This window comes from Oncorhynchus nerka, linkage group LG14 (assembly GCF_034236695.1).
Source record: "Oncorhynchus nerka isolate Pitt River linkage group LG14, Oner_Uvic_2.0, whole genome shotgun sequence".
In the NCBI taxonomy this organism is placed as follows: domain Eukaryota; kingdom Metazoa; phylum Chordata; class Actinopteri; order Salmoniformes; family Salmonidae; genus Oncorhynchus; species Oncorhynchus nerka.
Window position 1 is genome coordinate 63,185,768 of NC_088409.1, and position 17,491 is coordinate 63,203,258.

At 45.2% G+C, this 17,491-nt stretch overlaps 1 protein-coding gene across 2 annotated transcripts; it reads right to left on the minus strand.

Annotated features, from left to right (window-relative positions):
* Nucleotides 1–3,514: 3,514 nt before the first annotated feature.
* On the minus strand, nucleotides 3,515–17,211 carry zgc:85932 (uncharacterized protein LOC405875 homolog). 2 transcript variants are annotated; one of them, XM_029680732.2, is made up of 20 exons: nucleotides 17,051–17,211; nucleotides 14,904–14,973; nucleotides 9,847–9,965; nucleotides 9,568–9,701; nucleotides 9,105–9,276; nucleotides 8,815–8,886; nucleotides 8,540–8,631; nucleotides 8,379–8,453; nucleotides 8,128–8,291; nucleotides 7,807–7,964; nucleotides 7,400–7,608; nucleotides 6,681–6,723; nucleotides 6,478–6,567; nucleotides 6,320–6,380; nucleotides 5,926–5,990; nucleotides 5,463–5,531; nucleotides 4,928–5,006; nucleotides 4,622–4,738; nucleotides 4,340–4,398; nucleotides 3,515–4,166 (listed from the first exon to the last, which is right to left on the minus strand). In XM_029680732.2, exons 1-20 carry the CDS (start codon nucleotides 17,066–17,068, stop codon nucleotides 4,140–4,142), a joined length of 1,893 nt encoding a protein of 630 aa, XP_029536592.1. In that variant the 5' UTR covers nucleotides 17,069–17,211; the 3' UTR covers nucleotides 3,515–4,139. The 2 variants fall into 2 exon arrangements, with proteins under 2 accessions (XP_029536592.1, XP_029536591.1); XM_029680731.1 differs by lacking the exon at nucleotides 17,051–17,211 and adding an exon at nucleotides 16,051–16,511.
* Between the last annotated feature and the right edge of the window lie 280 nt (nucleotides 17,212–17,491).

Below are 17,491 nucleotides of genomic sequence, written 5' to 3' on the forward strand. Positions count from 1 at the left end.
TTTGTAAAGTAACCTAAATCATTGCAGATTGAAGTCTTTGCATGTTGCTAAATATATAATTGAAACATTGTATCAACATTTAGATGCAACTTATCCTGGCCCCTTGAAACGATACAATGTTGAAAAAAAATGAAAAAAATGCACAAATGGATTTGTAGCCAGTATAGACAGATTTACGAACTGTAACATTTTGAGCGCAATACTAGAATAGTTCTGATAACTACTACTTCTATTAATATCCATATAATATTAAAGTAACTGTCCAGTGAAAATGTCCCTTTCAAAAGTTAGTATTATGTTAATTAACTCATATCCAAATAATGTTGTTGACTCATCTAAAACTAATGTGGCCAAAGCATAAATTGGAGAAAAACACTTCAAAAACCCCACCTCAAACTTGTATCTCCAGTTGTATCTCATTCTGTTGGGGTACGCCCACTCCATTCCAACACAGAAAAGCTGCTTTTTAACATGCTTAATAACAAAAACTATTGAAAGGAAACTATTTCACTCATAGAAATCTGGACAGTTACTTTAAACACAAGCTACACACTACACAGGGGTATATATTTGTCTAAATATATGACTCTGCACAGGGACGCTTTCAGGATGCAACCTTTTGGAACGTTCAGATAGAAATACACTATGTTGAACAAACATGCCTCTCTTACATGTAAAATATGGATTCGCATGAGCTTTATTCGTGGCATTTCTATCTACACCATTCTACAATGCTTCTTCTTGCAAGACACAAATCAGACAGAGCCTATTTTTTTATTTGACCTTTATTTAACCAGGTAGGCAAGTTGAGAACAAGTTACAATTGCGACCTGGCCAAGATAAAGCAAAGCAGTTCGACAGATACAACGACACAGAGTTACACATGGAGTAAAACAAACATACAGTCAATAATACAGTTTAAACAAGTCTATATACAATGTGAGCAAATGAGGTGAGAAGGGAGGTAAAGGCAAAAAAGGCCATGGTGGCAAAGTAAATACAATATAGCAAGTAAAACACTGGAATGGTAGTTTTGCAATGGAAGAATGTGCAAAGTAGAAATAAAAATAATGGGGTGCAAAGGAGCAAAATAAATAAATTAATTAAATACAGTTGGGAAAGAGGTAGTTGTTTGGGCTAAATTATAGGTGGGCTATGTACAGGTGCAGTAATCTGTGAGCTGCTCTGACAGTTTGTGCTTAAAGCTAGTGAGGGAGATAAGTGTTTCCAGTAACAATAACTATAACAAGACCACCCATTTTATGTAATAGTAATGAGGACATGCTACACCGTGAATCATTTAGCCAGTGAGCCCATTGGTGTTGTTACCCACCTCAGATTGTTGTTGTCCCTTCATGGAGAGCCTATGCCACCTCACTGGTGCCCAAATCAATAGTCCTACATGCAGGTGCATCGAAACCAAAACCGTATGAAATTCCCTTGGGCCTATCATTTTGTTTGAAAGCTTGTCGTGTGTAAAGTGGCTTATATTCAAATCAAATCAAATCAAATTTTATTTGTCACATACACATGGTTAGCAGATGTTAATGCGAGTGTAGCGAAATGCTTGTGCTTCTAGTTCCGACAATGCAGTGATAACCAACAAGTAATCTAACTAACAATTCTAAAACTACTGTCTTATACACAGTGTAAGGGGATAAAGAATATGTACATAAGGATATATGAGTGAGTGATGGTACAGAGCAGCATACAGTAGATGGTATCGAGTACAGTATATACATATGAGATGAGTATGTAGACAAAGTAAACAAAGTGGCATAGTTAAAGTGGCTAGTGATACATGTATTACATAAGGATGCAGTCGATGATGTAGAGTACAGTATATACGTATGCATATGAGATGAATAATGTAGGGTAAGTAACATTATATAAGGTAGCATTGTTTAAAGTGGCTAGTGATATATTTACATCATTTCCCATCAATTCCCATTATTAAAGTGGCTGGAGTTGGGTCAGTGTCAATGACAGTGTGTTGGCAGCAGCCACTCAATGGTGGCTGTTTAACAGTCTGATAGCCTTGAGATAGAAGCTGTTTTCAGTCTCTCAGTCCCAGCTTTGATGCACCTGTACTGACCTCGCCTTCTGGATGATAGCGGGGTGAACAGGCAGTGGTTCGGGTGGTTGATGTCCTTGATGATCTTTATGGCCTTCCTGTAACATCGGGTGGTGTAGGTGTCCTGGAGGGCAGGTAGTTTGCCCCCGGTGATGCGTTGTGCAGACCTCACTACCCTCTGGAGAGCCTTACGGTTGAGGCGGAGCAGTTGCCGTACCAGGCGGTGATACAGCCCGCCAGGATGCTCTCGATTGTGCATCTGTAGAAGTTTGTGAGTGCTTTTGGTGACAAGCCGAATTTCTTCAGCCTCCTGAGGTTGAAGAGGCGCTGCTGCGCCTTCTTCACGACGCTGTCAGTGTGAGTGGACCAATTCAGTTTGTCTGTGATGTGTATGCCGAGGAACTTAAAACTTGCTACCCTCTCCACTACTGTTCCATCGATGTGGATAGGGGGTGTTCCCTCTGCTGTTTCCTGAAGTCCACAATCATCTCCTTAGTTTTGTTGTCGTTGAGTGTGAGGTTATTTTCCTGACACCACACTCCGAGGGCCCTCACCTCCTCCCTGTAGGCCGTCTCGTCGTTGTTGGTAATCAAGCCTACCACTGTTGTGTCGTCCGCAAACTTGATGATTGAGTTGGAGCGTGCGTGGCCACGCAGTCGTGGGTGAACAGGGAGTACAGGAGAGGGCTCAGAACGCACCCTTGTGGGGCCCCGTGTTGAGGATCAGCGGGGAGGAGATGTTGTTGCCTACCCTCACCACCTGGGGGCGGCCCGTCAGGAAGTCCAGTACCCAGTTGCACAGGGCGGGGTCGAGACCCAGGGTCTCGAGCTTGATGACGAGCTTGGAGGGTACTATGGTGTTGAATGCCGAGCTGTAGTCGATGAACAGCATTCTCACATAGGTATTCCTCTTGTCCAGGTGGGTTAGGGCAGTGTGCAGTGTGGTTGAGATTGCATCGTCTGTGGACCTATTTGGGCGGTAAGCAAATTGGAGTGGGTCTAGGGTGTCAGGTAGGGTGGAGGTGATATGGTCCTTGACTAGTCTCTCAAAGCACTTCATGATGACGGAAGTGAGTGCTACGGGGCGGTAGTCGTTTAGCTCAGTTACCTTAGCTTTCTTGGGAACAGGAACAATGGTGGCCCTCTTGAAGCATGTGGGAACAGCAGACTGGCTGACATGACCAGACACTACATGAAGTAGGTCACGCTCCAACTGTGTGTCCATGCCAATTATCATCAGCGAGGCCTGATATACCATATGAATCATCGCAGGCCCCCGTAGCCCTCTAATGTTTTCATGACTGCCACATTGTGCCACATTCCTAATCGTTTTCTGATATACAGAAATCCCATGGGCATTGGACTCCATTCCCATTACTATAAGAAATCATTGTGGTGTGTACAATGTCAAGGTTAAATGATTACACATCAAACCGTCATATCCATTTTCTAATGAATTATATTTAATTGTAATGACAGACCTAGATTTGGCATCTCCTTTTTCAAAAAGCCTGTTGCAGGTGAAGCTAGTACATGGGGAAAATGACATTTCATTCAAAGGTGTGCAACTACACCTTTGATATCAATGTTTACTGATCCTAATTCCAGTTATATTAGATTGTTTAACAAGTCTGGGGTGTGTGTGTGTTGATTACAAAATTAGCAGCTGTACTTCAAGCTACATTTTTAGCTTCTGAAATCAGTCGGACTTATTTAACACTCGTGTAATAATGGCACAACAGGAAATTGCTTGAACGTTTGTCACAGTACCACTGGTTCTGGTATGTGCTTTTTTTTCACTATTCAGAAAACAAGATCATCCCGCATTTGAAGCGGATATTTACACACACTAAAGTCTCTCAGCAGAACATACATTTTTCAAAACATTCCCAGTCAACAGAAAGTGAAACAGAATTACAGCATGCACTTAGTTGCTAAAATCTGATGTTCGGCACAAATAATTGAAAGTCTTTATTGCAAAATAGATCTGTAACTTTTCATTTAAAACAATGCTGCACCAAAACCCAGTTGAGCCGGCGGAGGGGATGAAAACCAGTGAGAGCGGGTCAGTTGTACATCGTCATGTGGAGCCACTACAAATCAGAAAAAGGGTGAGACAATAAATCAATATTTAATTCAAATGGCTATCCAAGCCATTATACATATGTGATCACATGCAAAAGCGGCCTTTTCATTCATATTCTGCATGTTTACTAGGCTGTGAGAAAAAGAGTAGGTTTGGATCATCTGTCCTGTATGCTCTTACCTGTCTGTAGCTAACTGATATGGTCCCCATTCCCACAATGTCATAGGCTTGAAATTTATCTGTGAATGGAGCAAACATGATGAATTAGACCAAATACCCTTACATACAAATACACATTTCTCTTGTATGATTATTAGTTTATTCTAAGTGCACCCCAAAAGTAACACATTTCAATCTTTCTTGTCAGTAACACATCTTCAATCATTTAAAATCCCACATCAATCAGTCTTCCTAAATTCCTATTTTCAGTCCTTGTTGGACCACACCCATGCCCTCCCTTACGAATCATGCTGTCCAGTTTCATCAGCAGGTAAAGGAAACCGGGGTAACTGATTGTCATGTCTGGCTCCGTGTAGCGCAGGCCAATCAGCTCCAGGACGAAGTCATCCACCCCCATGCCTAGACCAGACCAGACCAGACGAATACATATCAACTCATGTTCAACCACATAACCTGCTGTTTCAGCATTGTAAATTCTGTTGGTATAAAGTTAATGTGGACCAATAGGGACTGAACATGAAGAGTGGCATTTTGGCGCCCCCTAAAAGGCACCAATGGAAGCTTGTCATTAGATCATGTGTGTTCTACCTGCAGCTTTCAAGGCAGGTGAGACTTCAGGGTACTCCAGCAACTGGGATTTGTTCTTATCAAACGTCAAGAATATATCCTGTTAAGTGGAAGATCAAGACCAGCATGACTGAATAATATTTTCAGACAAATATAACTCAAATCACTTCGCATGCATCGAAGGGGTCGTATGATTATTGAATCAGCTCAGTCACATGATTGAATCAGAGATGTCACGGATCACTATTATATGTCCTTTAGCCAATCATAATTAGACTTCAAAGACAAAGCATGCTTTAGCCAATCATAATTAGACTTCAAAGACAAAGCATGCTTTAGCCAATCATAATTAGACTTCAAAGACAAAGCATGCTTTAGCCAGTCATAATTAGACTTCAAAGACAAAGCATGCTTTAGCCAATCATAATTAGACTTCAAAGACAAAGCATGCTTTAGCCAATCAAACTACCGCCCAATCTTATCATATTGAAAGAACAGAATGATTGAAACTGTAAACCTTCCACTGACAGATGGCTTTGTATGGTTTAGACCTTACTGTCCATTTCCTGATCTTGTCCCACAGTGCCTGGAACCCCTGCCAGTCCAGCTGAGCTAACCCCCGACTCTGGGTTGACACTGCAGTCAAGGAAACGGACCATCAAAAATGCATGGCACAATTAAGGTCTTGGTAGATCAGCAGACCAAGTGAGGTCATGGTGGACAAGTTACCCTACCTTTGTATGTCTATGTACATACATGGCAAGTGTGTAACGTTCCACATTACATAGCTCCCCAAAAAAAGGGCTATGATCTTCAAACAGTCGGCCTAGCCGAGGCTCGAACCCCTATGACCAGGGGGTATATGTGAGCTTAGACCGCTACACCAGAATCTGGTATATATTTAACCTATATTAACATGTTTATTGATCTATATAAACTACTGACCATACAGCCATGTTGAGACTCGATGCAGACTGGTTCAGCCATACATGTATTTTTTTCTCCAAGAGAAAGGATACATCCGTGAGGACCACAAAGCTCTTGCAGTGCTCCAGGACCAGCTTCTTCTCGCTCCCCGCCAGCACTGCAGGCCACAGCCCAGGAAAAGAGCAGGAAGCCACACAGACAAACCGTCAGTTTGGAACAGTTAAGACTTCCTCCTGCAGTGACATCACTACTTCCTGAATGTTCCCGCTGTAGTTATGGCTTATGGAAGACTGCTAAATCAGTAGAGATTCGTACAGTTTTCCAGAATTTTCCAGGTGCATGTTGGCAAAGCAATGGCTACTGGTTGACAGATGCCATTATAACAAGCTGCTGTAAAGGGGAAGTGTGTACATGGTAATCGAAGGTGTGTCTTAGCTCCCATTTTTGAGGGACGATAGCGGTCCATTTTTGGAGCCAAACCCTTACCTCCGCCTTTTATGGCCTCGGTAAGCAGGTTGAGAAGCTCCAAAGGTCGACACTCTCCTTTCTGTTGGGAGGTTCGAAAAAAAGTTTTGAAAGTAAATATTGCACATCTTAGGCTAGAATGGAACAGTTTACATGGAACCTACTACATGTGTTCTCACCTTGTTGCGGTGCTTTTTAAAGAGCTGTCGTGTGGCCTCAGGAGAGGGCAGAGCCGACAGGTGTGGAAAGGAGAGCCGCAAGAGGGAGAGCTACAGTGGAACACACAGGATGATCCATTTAGTCATATCACGAAAACCCATACTAATGGAAACAGGAGGTGTTGGATTGTGGATACTTTGGACATCAATGCAATGACCTCTACCTGTGTGGGGGAGTTTACTTCAGTGCCGGGCTTCTCAGCTGGCCTGCAAACACAAAGAAAATACAGAATCATACGATTTAACTTGAAAAACAGACCTTCTAATTGGTGGATAAACATACACACCGAGTGTATAAAGCATTAGGAACACTTTCCTAACATTGAGTCACATCCCCTTTGGTCCTCAGAACAGCCTCAATTTGTCGGGGCATGGACTCTACAAGTGTTCCACAGGGATGCTGGCCCATGTTGACTTCAATGCTTCCCAAGGTCAAGTTGGCTGGATGTCCTTTGGGTGGTGGACCAGTCTTGATACACATGGGGAAATTGTTGAGCGTGAAAAACCCAGCAGTGACGCAGTTCTTGACACACTCAAACCGGAGCGCCTGGCACCTACCACCATACCCCGTTGAAAGGCATTTAAAATCTTTACTCTTGCTCATTCACCCTCTGAATGACACACATACACAATCCATGACTAAATTGTCTCAAGGAAACAGTCCCTCCACACCGACTGTGGGATTTAACAGGTGACATCAATAAGGGATCATAGCTTTCACCTGGATTCACCTGGTCAGTCTGTCATGGAAAGAGCAGGTGTTCTTAAAATGTTGTAAACTCAGTGTAATTTAGAGAGCCTTTTCTTGACTGAGAGCCATGAAACTAACAATTATCATAGGTATCTCTGCCTCCAACATCCAGTCATGGACTGGTCCACTCACGTCGCATTGTTGCCCTTTTCTGTCAACACCCGCAGGATGAACTCTCCCTGCTGATTGGTATCCGCGGTGGAGGGGATGATGACATAATGGCCGGGCGCCAGGCGACCACGAATCACCACCTCCGTTCGCTGGGCGTAACCCTGGGTGCTGATGAGTGGGTGGCGCAAGCTCAGGTCCAAAGAGGACAGGTAAGAGCACTCTGAGGCAGCCTGGGAAGAGAGGGGTGGATACGGTAGGGTACATACACACACATTTCCACACTGAGAAAAATTATGCCACACTCAAATATTCCCTGACTTCTTCCTCCCTTCTTTTTTCTCTCATATTTAGTGTGGCTCATTTAAATCTACTCTGGCTGTATTTCCTGTTGCGTGTGTATGTCTGCATACAGTCATGTGCTGGTGTACCTTGTAGATATCCAGGCCGATGCCCAGGTGGACTCCTCTGAGTCTCTGGTGCTTCTGCATGAGGGCCACTAGGAAGGAACAGGTCAGCTCAGGGTCACTGGGGTCATCGTCCTCCTCCAGCAGGGTCAAGTGGAACTGAGGGTTCTGCCAGAACCAGCCTGGACAGATACATATTTAGTATTGTACATCATCTGTGTGTATATGTTTCAATAAGGCACACACATGGATATCAATGTATTCCTTCTCTGATTATGTATGGCTGAATTCATTTTTATTTCATAGTTGTGGTGTGTGTGTCAGTAGCATTGTGACTTTTCCCACCCCCTTTGGGAGAGCCCCCAGCGGAGATATGTGGAACCCAGCTCCCATGATGCATCGTGCAGTTCCATGGCCTCTGTGTGGCGCCCGGCTCGCTCAGGGTCTCCTCACTCAGGTGACACACCTCCATCGACTCAAAGTTCTGACGGAAGTCCGACACTGCCATCCTGAGCGAAGAGAGAGAGATGTTATTAATATATGAGAACAGGTGAAGTATACACAAAGAGAGAGTCTATGAAGAGAGGTCCACTTACCAGAACTCCCCGTCCTCCTTCTGAACCCTGTCCAGACGCTTCTGCTCCTCCTCACGGACATGACTCCACTCAGGCCTGTGGACAGACAAACACACTGTGAGGAACCTGCCCCCCCTACACACACGTAAATGGTATGATTAATGGGTTAATAGCTAGCTAACCCATTCATGTCACTCCAGGGTCCCTCCCACTCCATCTTTCCCCAGGGGTTGTGAACACGGACCAGCTCCACAGTCTCATACTTCGTCTTCACCTGAGTGGAGGAGTGAGAGAGACAGAGTCACCCAAACTGAAAACCTATTTGACTATCAAACACAGGAAACCCAACTCCACTGAATGTGTGCAGGTTTTGGCTGGTGGCATTTGGACACTTTTGGCCTTGGTGTGCAGTCATGAATCAGAGAGTGAATTTGACAACAGAGGTGGGTAGTCTTACATTTTCAAGCCCGGTTACAGAGTAGGCATGTCTGAATAGGATTCCAAACTCATTCCTCTGCTCAAGGGGGCCCTGTGGGAAAATGAACCCACGCACAACATATGTTAATGTCTAAGCAAAGTAGAACAGAAGGTTATATTACCGTGTTCTGCTCACTGATACAATTATAGGAGTGGGTTTGAATCCTAATACACGTAGAAAGGTTATTCCATCAGAAAGATGGAGGCTCGGCACCTACGTTTCATCACCTTGTCCCCTGTAACGTTACACACACACACACACACACACACCTGGCAGTTGGCACAGTTGATGAGTGCTCCCTTGGCCAGAATGGGCTTGAGGAAGGCTGCCAGGTCCTTGGGCAGAGAAGCCACAGTCAGCACCTCCGTTATGCCCCCTGTCATGTCCACCATGGCCTCGTGGGGGAAGCCCATGTTCAGGGCCCGATATCCTCCCTTCAGCCTGACAGAGAGGGTCAATCACAACAGGTAAGATTGGAGGCCAGAGCAGCATCATAGTGCAGTGGACACACTGGTACATCCTGGTGTTATCCACTTTGGCCTTACGCAACTAAAGCCACACGCAGGAGGTAATTACACTGACAAGATAGAATGACGTAGACATGCAGTTCTAGACCAACTCGGAGTTAAAATATCAAATCATTGCATCCACAAAGACAATGTGTGTGTGACAGGATAGCAGAAAAAAAACAGCATGCATAGAACACCAAAGATTGCAGAGACAAACACTGACTTGGCGTAGGCCTTCTCCAACAGAGCACTCCAGAACTCTCTTTTCTCTGAGGAGCACAGGTAGATCAGCTTGCCCTTTTGCGTAGGCAGCAGGTCATCAACCTTCACCTTCTCCCACTCGCCGTACTGCCAGAACTATAGACCGACAGGGATAGGCATCAACAAACTCCAACTAAAATAGTCATTCACCCATATGTCCTATAAACAGGAGTGCAAATTCAACAACCCTTGACAAATACTGTACAGCCTAATTAGGTGTGTTTAATGTCCTGAGGCTGACCTGGAAGTAAAAGCTGCCGTTGTAACCCTCCTGGAAGCTCTGCCCATTGGGCACCACCCGCTCCAACAGCGGGCGATACAGGGAGAGGGATGCCACCGCAGACAGGAACCAGCAGTCATCTAATCAACAGAGAGCAGGGGAGGACAGAGGGACAGGTAAAGGTATATTATATCGCATTTACGTCACTGGGTAAGTCAAGGGAGAGCATGTTTAGTCATTTGATGATGACCACCTGTCGTTTACTGTACAGTAGACATACAATTCATTAATGATGTCAAAGCCATTCTGTGCTCTAGGGTAGAACTTTGCTGTCATGACGTGGCCCTTTCTGGGTATAGAGCGTGGCATCCCCCTCGCTCTCCTTTCTTACACCCAGGTTCTGTTATCTCAGGTTGTCAATTCCTTGAGGAGACTCTCTCCTCCTGGCCATGTAGTGTAGAGAGAGAGAGAGAGTTTCACAATAGAACAAAGGAACTTCTTCTACATCACAGAACTTGAGAACTAAACAATATCCATGTTTTGGAGAATGTGTAAACGGTCGGTGGAGAAGCCAGCTACGACCCGGTCCGTTTTGTTTCATGTTTGTGACCTCATGAAAGACAATACAGCCACATTACCATAACTCTGTTTATACTGACGGAAACATGGATCACCACAGATAACACTGCTACTCCTACTGCTCTCTCTTCGTCCGCCCACGTGTTCTCGCACACCCCGAGAGCTTCTGGTCAGCGGGGTGGTGGCACCGTGATCCTCATCTCTCCCAAGTGGTCATTCTCTCTTTCTCCCCTTACCCATCTGTCTATCGCCTCCTTTGAATTCCATGCTGTCACAGTTACCAGCCCTTTCAAGCTTAACATCCTTATCATTTATCGCCCTCCAGGTTCCCTCGGAGAGTTCATCAATGAGCTTGATGCCTTGATAAGCTCCTTTCCTGAGGACGGCTCACCTCTCACAGTTCTGGCGACTTTAACCTCCCCACGTCTACCTTTGACTCATTCCTCTCTGCCTCCTTCTTTCCACTCCTCTCTCTCTTTTGACCTCACCCTCTCACCTTCCCCCCTACTCACAAGGCAGGAAATACGCTCGACCTCATCTTTACTAGATGCTGTTCTTCCACTAACCTCATTGCAACTCCCCTCCAAGTCTCCGACCACTACCTTGTATCCTTTTCCCTCTCGCTCTCATCCAACACTTCCCACACTGCCCCTACTCGGATGGTATCGCGCCGTCCCAACCTTCGCTCTCTCTCCCCGCTACTCTCTCCTCTTCCATCCTATCATCTCTTCCCTCTGCTCAAACCTTCTCCAACCTATCTCCTGACTCTGCCTCCTCAACCCTCCTCTCCTCCCTTTCTGCATCCTTTGACTCTCTATGTCCCCTATCCTCCAGGCCGGCTCGGTCCTCCCCTCCTGCTCCGTGGCTCGACGACTCATTGCGAGCTCACAGAACAGGGCTCCGGGCAGCCGAGCGGAAATGGAGGAAAACTCGCCTCCCCTGCGGACCTGGCATCCTTTCACTCCCTCCTCTCTACATTTTCCTCCTCTGTCTCTGCTGCTAAAGCCACTTTCTACCACTCTAAATTCCAAGCATCTGCCTCTAACCCTAGGAAGCTCTTTGCCACCTTCTCCTCCCTCCTGAATCCTCCTCCCCCTCCCCCTCCTCCCTCTCTGCAGATGACTTCGTCAACCATTTTGAAAAGAAGGTCGACGACATCCGATCCTCGTTTGCTAAGTCAAACGACACCGCTGGTTCTGCTCACACTGCCCTACCCTGTGCTCTGACCTCTTTCTCCCCTCTCTCTCCAGATGAAATCTCGCGTCTTGTGACGGCCGGCCGCCCAACAACCTGCCCGCTTGACCCTATCCCCTCCTCTCTTCTCCAGACCATTTCCGGAGACCTTCTCCCTTACCTCACCTCACTCATCAACTCATCCCTGACCGCTGGCTACGTCCCTTCCGTCTTCAAGAGAGCGAGAGTTGCACCCCTTCTGAAAAAACCTACACTCGATCCCTCCGATGTCAACAACTACAGACCAGTATCCCTTCTTTCTTTTCTCTCCAAAACTCTTGAACGTGCCGTCCTTGGCCAGCTCTCCCGCTATCTCTCTCAGAATGACCTTCTTGATCCAAATCAGTCAGGTTTCAAGACTAGTCATTCAACTGAGACTGCTCTTCTCTGTATCACGGAGGCGCTCCGCACTGCTAAAGCTAACTCTCTCTCCTCTGCTCTCATCCTTCTAGACCTATCGGCTGCCTTCGATACTGTGAACCATCAGATCCTCCTCTCCACCCTCTCCGAGTTGGGCATCTCCGGCGCGGCCCACGCTTGGATTGCGTCCTACCTGACAGGTCGCTCCTACCAGGTGGCGTGGCGAGAATCTGTCTCCTCACCACGCGCTCTCACCACTGGCGTCCCCAGGGCTCTGTTCTAGGCCCTCTCCTATTCTCGCTATACACCAAGTCACTTGGCTCTGTCATAACCTCACATGGTCTCTCCTATCATTGCTATGCAGACGACACACAATTAATCTTCTCCTTTCCCCCTTCTGACGACCAGGTGGCGAATCGCATCTCTGCATGTCTGGCAGACATATCAGTGTGGATGACGGATCATCACCTCAAGCTGAACCTCGGCAAGACGGAGCTGCTCTTCCTCCCGGGGAAGGACTGCCCGTTCCATGATCTCGCCATCACGGTTGACAACTCCATTGTGTCCTCCTCCCAGAGCGCTAAGAACCTTGGCGTGATCCTGGACAACACCCTGTCGTTCTCAAATAACATCAAGGCAGTGGCCCGTTCCTGTAGGTTCATGCTCTACAACATCCGCAGAGTACGACCCTGCCTCACACAGGAAGCGGCGCAGGTCCTAATCCAGGCACTTGTCATCTCCCGTCTGGATTACTGCAACTCACTGTTGGCTGGGCTCCCTGCCTGTGCCATTAAACCCCTACAGCTCATCCAGTACGCCGCAGCCCGTCTGGTGTTCAACCTTCCCAAGTTCTCTCACGTCACCCCGCTCCTCCGCTCTCTCCACTGGCTTCCAGTTGAAGCTCGCATCCGCTACAAGACCATGGTGCTTGCCTACGGAGCTGTGAGGGGAACGGCACCTCAGTACCTCCAGGCTCTGATCAGGCCCTACACCCAAACAAGGGAACTGCGTTCATCCACCTCTGGCCTGCTCGCCTCCCTACCACTGAGGAAGTACAGTTCCCGCTCAGCCCAGTCAAAACTGTTCGCTGCTCTGGCCCCCCAATGGTGGAACAAACTCCCTCACGACGCCAGGACAGCGGAGTCAATCACCACCTTCCGGAGACACCTGAAACCCCACCTCTTTAAGGAATACCTAGGATAGGATAAAGTAATCCTCCCCCCCCCTTAAAAGATTTAGATGCACTATTGTTAAGTGGCAGTTCCACTGGATGTCATAAGGTGAACGCACCAATTTGTAAGTCGCTCTGGATAAGAGCGTCTGCTAAATGACTTAAATGTAAATGTAATACAAGTGCCTCCGTTATGAGGTTTGCGTCTAATTATTGTATAAAATGAATTAGTAAAGATGAAACTATTTATGAAATGATATAATGCTATGTTAAACCGTTAATGTGAGAGAATTGTATTCCCTTTAAAGTTTAACTCAGTCATTGGCCCGCCCCCATGAGCACAGACGTGATCTGGCTCATGGGACAGTCCTTTTCTACTGTTACGAATAAAAACCCCACCTGAAGAAATCCTCTTCAGACCATGCGTACCTCAGTCAGCTGAGGGGTCTAAGTTGAGTAGAAAAAACCTCAGTATAAGCTAAGGTTGTAATGGTTGTTGAATTCCTAACCATACCACGTGGAGCATTGGCCACACGGGTGGAAATGGTTAAACTCAGACTATCGATCCCGACAGAATAAGAGCAAATCTTCGATACTAATTACTAGTCTGCAGCTAGAAATTATGTCAACCTGACATGCGAAGATCGACAACTGCCGAAACGTCTATTCTATAAGAACATTTTTGAAGGGTACTCTGAAGTATCCATTCTAATTAAGAACAGAAGAGACGCTTGGATGAACTTTCCAACAGAAAGACGGACGGTTCCAACAGAGATCATGACGACACACTGAGCGTAAATATATAGTGACTGCAATTATTCCCGAATGAGTGAGCGTTCATGTGCAAAGGATTAGCATTTGAATTAATATAATTAACTGTGTAGTGACTCATTTTTGTCTTTCCCGCTCTTCTCAGTCCACACCCACTTCCCTTTGACCACCAAGCCGTCATATCGGCTTAGCCCACTAGGGAACCTCCCCTATCATTTCCTTGTAACCATATCTACTGTGTTGTTTGTTTATCCATTTCTGTGATTATTTAGTTAGTAAATAAATGATTAAGACAATTGATGTATGGATGATTCATAGTAAAGGCTGGGTTCGTGCAGAACACCAACAATTTACATTGTTTTGAATGAGACTAACGTGAGGTAAAGAATAATTAATTAATTAGAAGACTAATTGATCACATATTAAAATATCTGAGGAGTTATATATGGAAAATTATAACTTTGCAATCTGAAGATTTTCCTTGGTGCCCCGACTTCCTAGTTAATTGCATTTACATGATTTGTTTAATCACGTAATAATAATAATAATTACTGAGAATTGATTTGATGAAATAACAGTCTTCACTTTAATGGATGCTAAAGACACGACATTGCCATCAATGGGAGAAAACTTTGGGTAATAAGGAAACAGACAGATCAACCGTACCCCAGCTTATTGTGGTACTGCAATGGTTGGAAACAAGACTAAGGGCTCTATTCAATCTGTAAAGCATTACAGATTCCACAATAGACATTTGAAGGTCATTTCTGATTGAGCAGACATATGCAGTGTTTACAATGAACGCAGCCTCCACTAAAAAGCGAGAACATTGACATTTAAAGGCAATCACGCTGCAGCGCTGAACTTGTGCGACGCAGATTGAATAACACCCTAATATGTAAGGAGGCAGGTGGTGGAAAGCCACTGCTTCGGGCAACATACATACGGCATTTGTTCTACTTACTCAGAACTCCCTGACACACGTCCATACGTGTTGCTCCATCCACTATGAACTGTGCTGAAGGGCAGATATCCTGGGAGAGGGAAGAGAAAGCAAGACACAACACGCCTCTTAATAACAAACTTTTAGCTGAGTGTCCCCTTTACTGGGTAAGATGAAGTGGATAACAACATACCAGGGACACACTCTGTTTACATGATCTAAAGTAGTGTAGAGACTTTAACCCACCTGTCCTCACTCACAACTGTTGCTTTTTACAGTTTGTTTTTATTTATGATTGACTGAACACTACTAGGCCTCCCCATAGATAAATAAACTGAAATAAAAGTGCAAAGATACACGGTGACAGGCAATGTTGACCTAAGACTCCATCTTCAATGGAGAGAAACAAAGCAAATACAACATGTACGACGTAGGTAAGGAGACCTTTGTGTCTTTATGACTAAAACCAGCCGACCAGACTTGGCTCTCATGACAGCTTGACAATTGGCTATGCCTTGAGGCTAAAATCACTATGATCTAGTCCTGCCCTAATGCAGTAGTCTTCAATCCAGGGCCTGAACTCATAAAGCATTGTCCAATAGTAGGGCTATTCAACTCTTTCTTACCCTACGAGGTCTGGAGCCTGCTGGTTTTCTGATCCATCTGATAATGAATAGCACCCACCTATGATTCAGTCATCTGGAGCTTGATACCCAACCCTGTGGATCAGGGCCAGGCTGGAAGATCACTGCCCCAATGTCCGAGTTTCTCACCACTTCATTGACATTTGAGTTACAAAAGCTAAACTCTATACCAAACATTACCCACACAAATCGAATCTGCGGGTGTTTTTTTATGATGGTTGTCAGTACATGCATGATTCTTAGCACGTCTATGCGACCTGAAAGAGAAGTATATGACACACCCCTAAAAACTTGCATTTGTCATGCATTGAAAATAACTGTCCAGAAGAGACCTCCGTCCACCCCTGTTGTCAATGCAAACATATCACACTCACAGTGTATTGCAATTATACATAACATGGTATGTCGGATGGTTTTATTAATACACACTTATTTTGTAAGAGAGAAAGGTTTCAATTTAAATTAAGTATTTTCATTCATTATTTTTTATTTGTTTATGTTATAACAATGTCATACTGCGCTACCTTTGGGCGTCTCCATTCCATGGCGGGTTGAAGAATCATATCTCCCATTGGAAAGTCGTAGTCCACGAACAACCCATCATCCATTGAATTACCGCCGTTACCATGTTTTTGAAGAACTGGAGTAGGTTTGTCAGCGGTAAATGACGAGAGCCACCGTTTGGAGTTAAACGAGCTTCCGAGATCTTCCGTCGTTGCCTCTGCTGTACCTATTTCTGCGACCGGAGTCTTCTTTTCATTACTGTCACTCATACCGTCGCAATTCTTTCTGAATGTCCTTACAAAACCGATATGCTGTTTGTTGTGCAGTTAAAATAGTGTGCATGCAGAGAAACCCTACGACTTTTAAAACACTTGCTCTATCCACTTTTCAATTATTATCCAGGAGTTACCGTACCAACTTTTCTAGAGTCTTGACTTTGTAGTCATGAACCGATTTACCTTGTCAAAATGGCCATTGGCCACACCCTCGTTACTGCACTGTAACTCACCTGTGCAGCCTTCGAAAGTATCGCTTGCATGCGGACTCTCATGATTCATAAATCGTTGCATGACCCAAGTCATATAAATTGAACAAAAATATAAACGCAACATGTAAAGTGTTGGTCCCATGTTTCATGAGCTGAAATAAAAGTTACCAGAAATGTTCCATATGCACAACAAGCTTATTTCTCTCAAATGTTGTGCACACATTCATTTACATCCCTGTTAGTGCTAATTTATCATTTGCCAAGATAATCCATCCACTTGACAGGTGTGGAATATCAAAAAGCTGATTAAACAGCATGATCATTACACAGGTGCACCTTGTGCTGGGGGCCATACATGGCTACTCTAAAATGTGCAGTTTTATCACAACACAATGCCACAGATGTCTCAAGTTGAGGGAGTGTGCAATTGCCATGCTGACTGCACAAAGTCCACCAGAGGTGTTGTAATAATTTCTGCATAAGCTGTCAGAAACCGTCTCATTGAATCTCATCTGGGTGCTCGTTGTCCTCACCTGACTGCAGTTCAGCATCAAACCGACATCAGTGGGAAAAAGCTCACTGTATTTCCATTTGCATGCTACAGAAGTGTGCTCTTCAAAGATGAATCACAGTTTCAACTGTACTGGGCAGATGGCAGAAAGCTTGTACTGCGTCGTGTGGGCGAGCGGTTTGCTCATGTCAACGTTGTGAACAGAGTGCCCTATGGTGGAGGTGGGGTGATATGGGCAGGCATAAGCTCCGGACAATAAACACAATTTAATTTTATTGATGGCAATTTGAATGCAGAGATACCGTTTTGAGATCCCGAGGCCCATTGTCGTGCCATTCGTCTGCCGCCATCACCTTGTTTCAGCATGATAATGCACTGCTCCATGTCGCAAGGATCTGTACACAATTCTTGGAAGCTAAAAATGTCCACTTCTTCCATGGCCTGCATACTCACCAGACCGCGT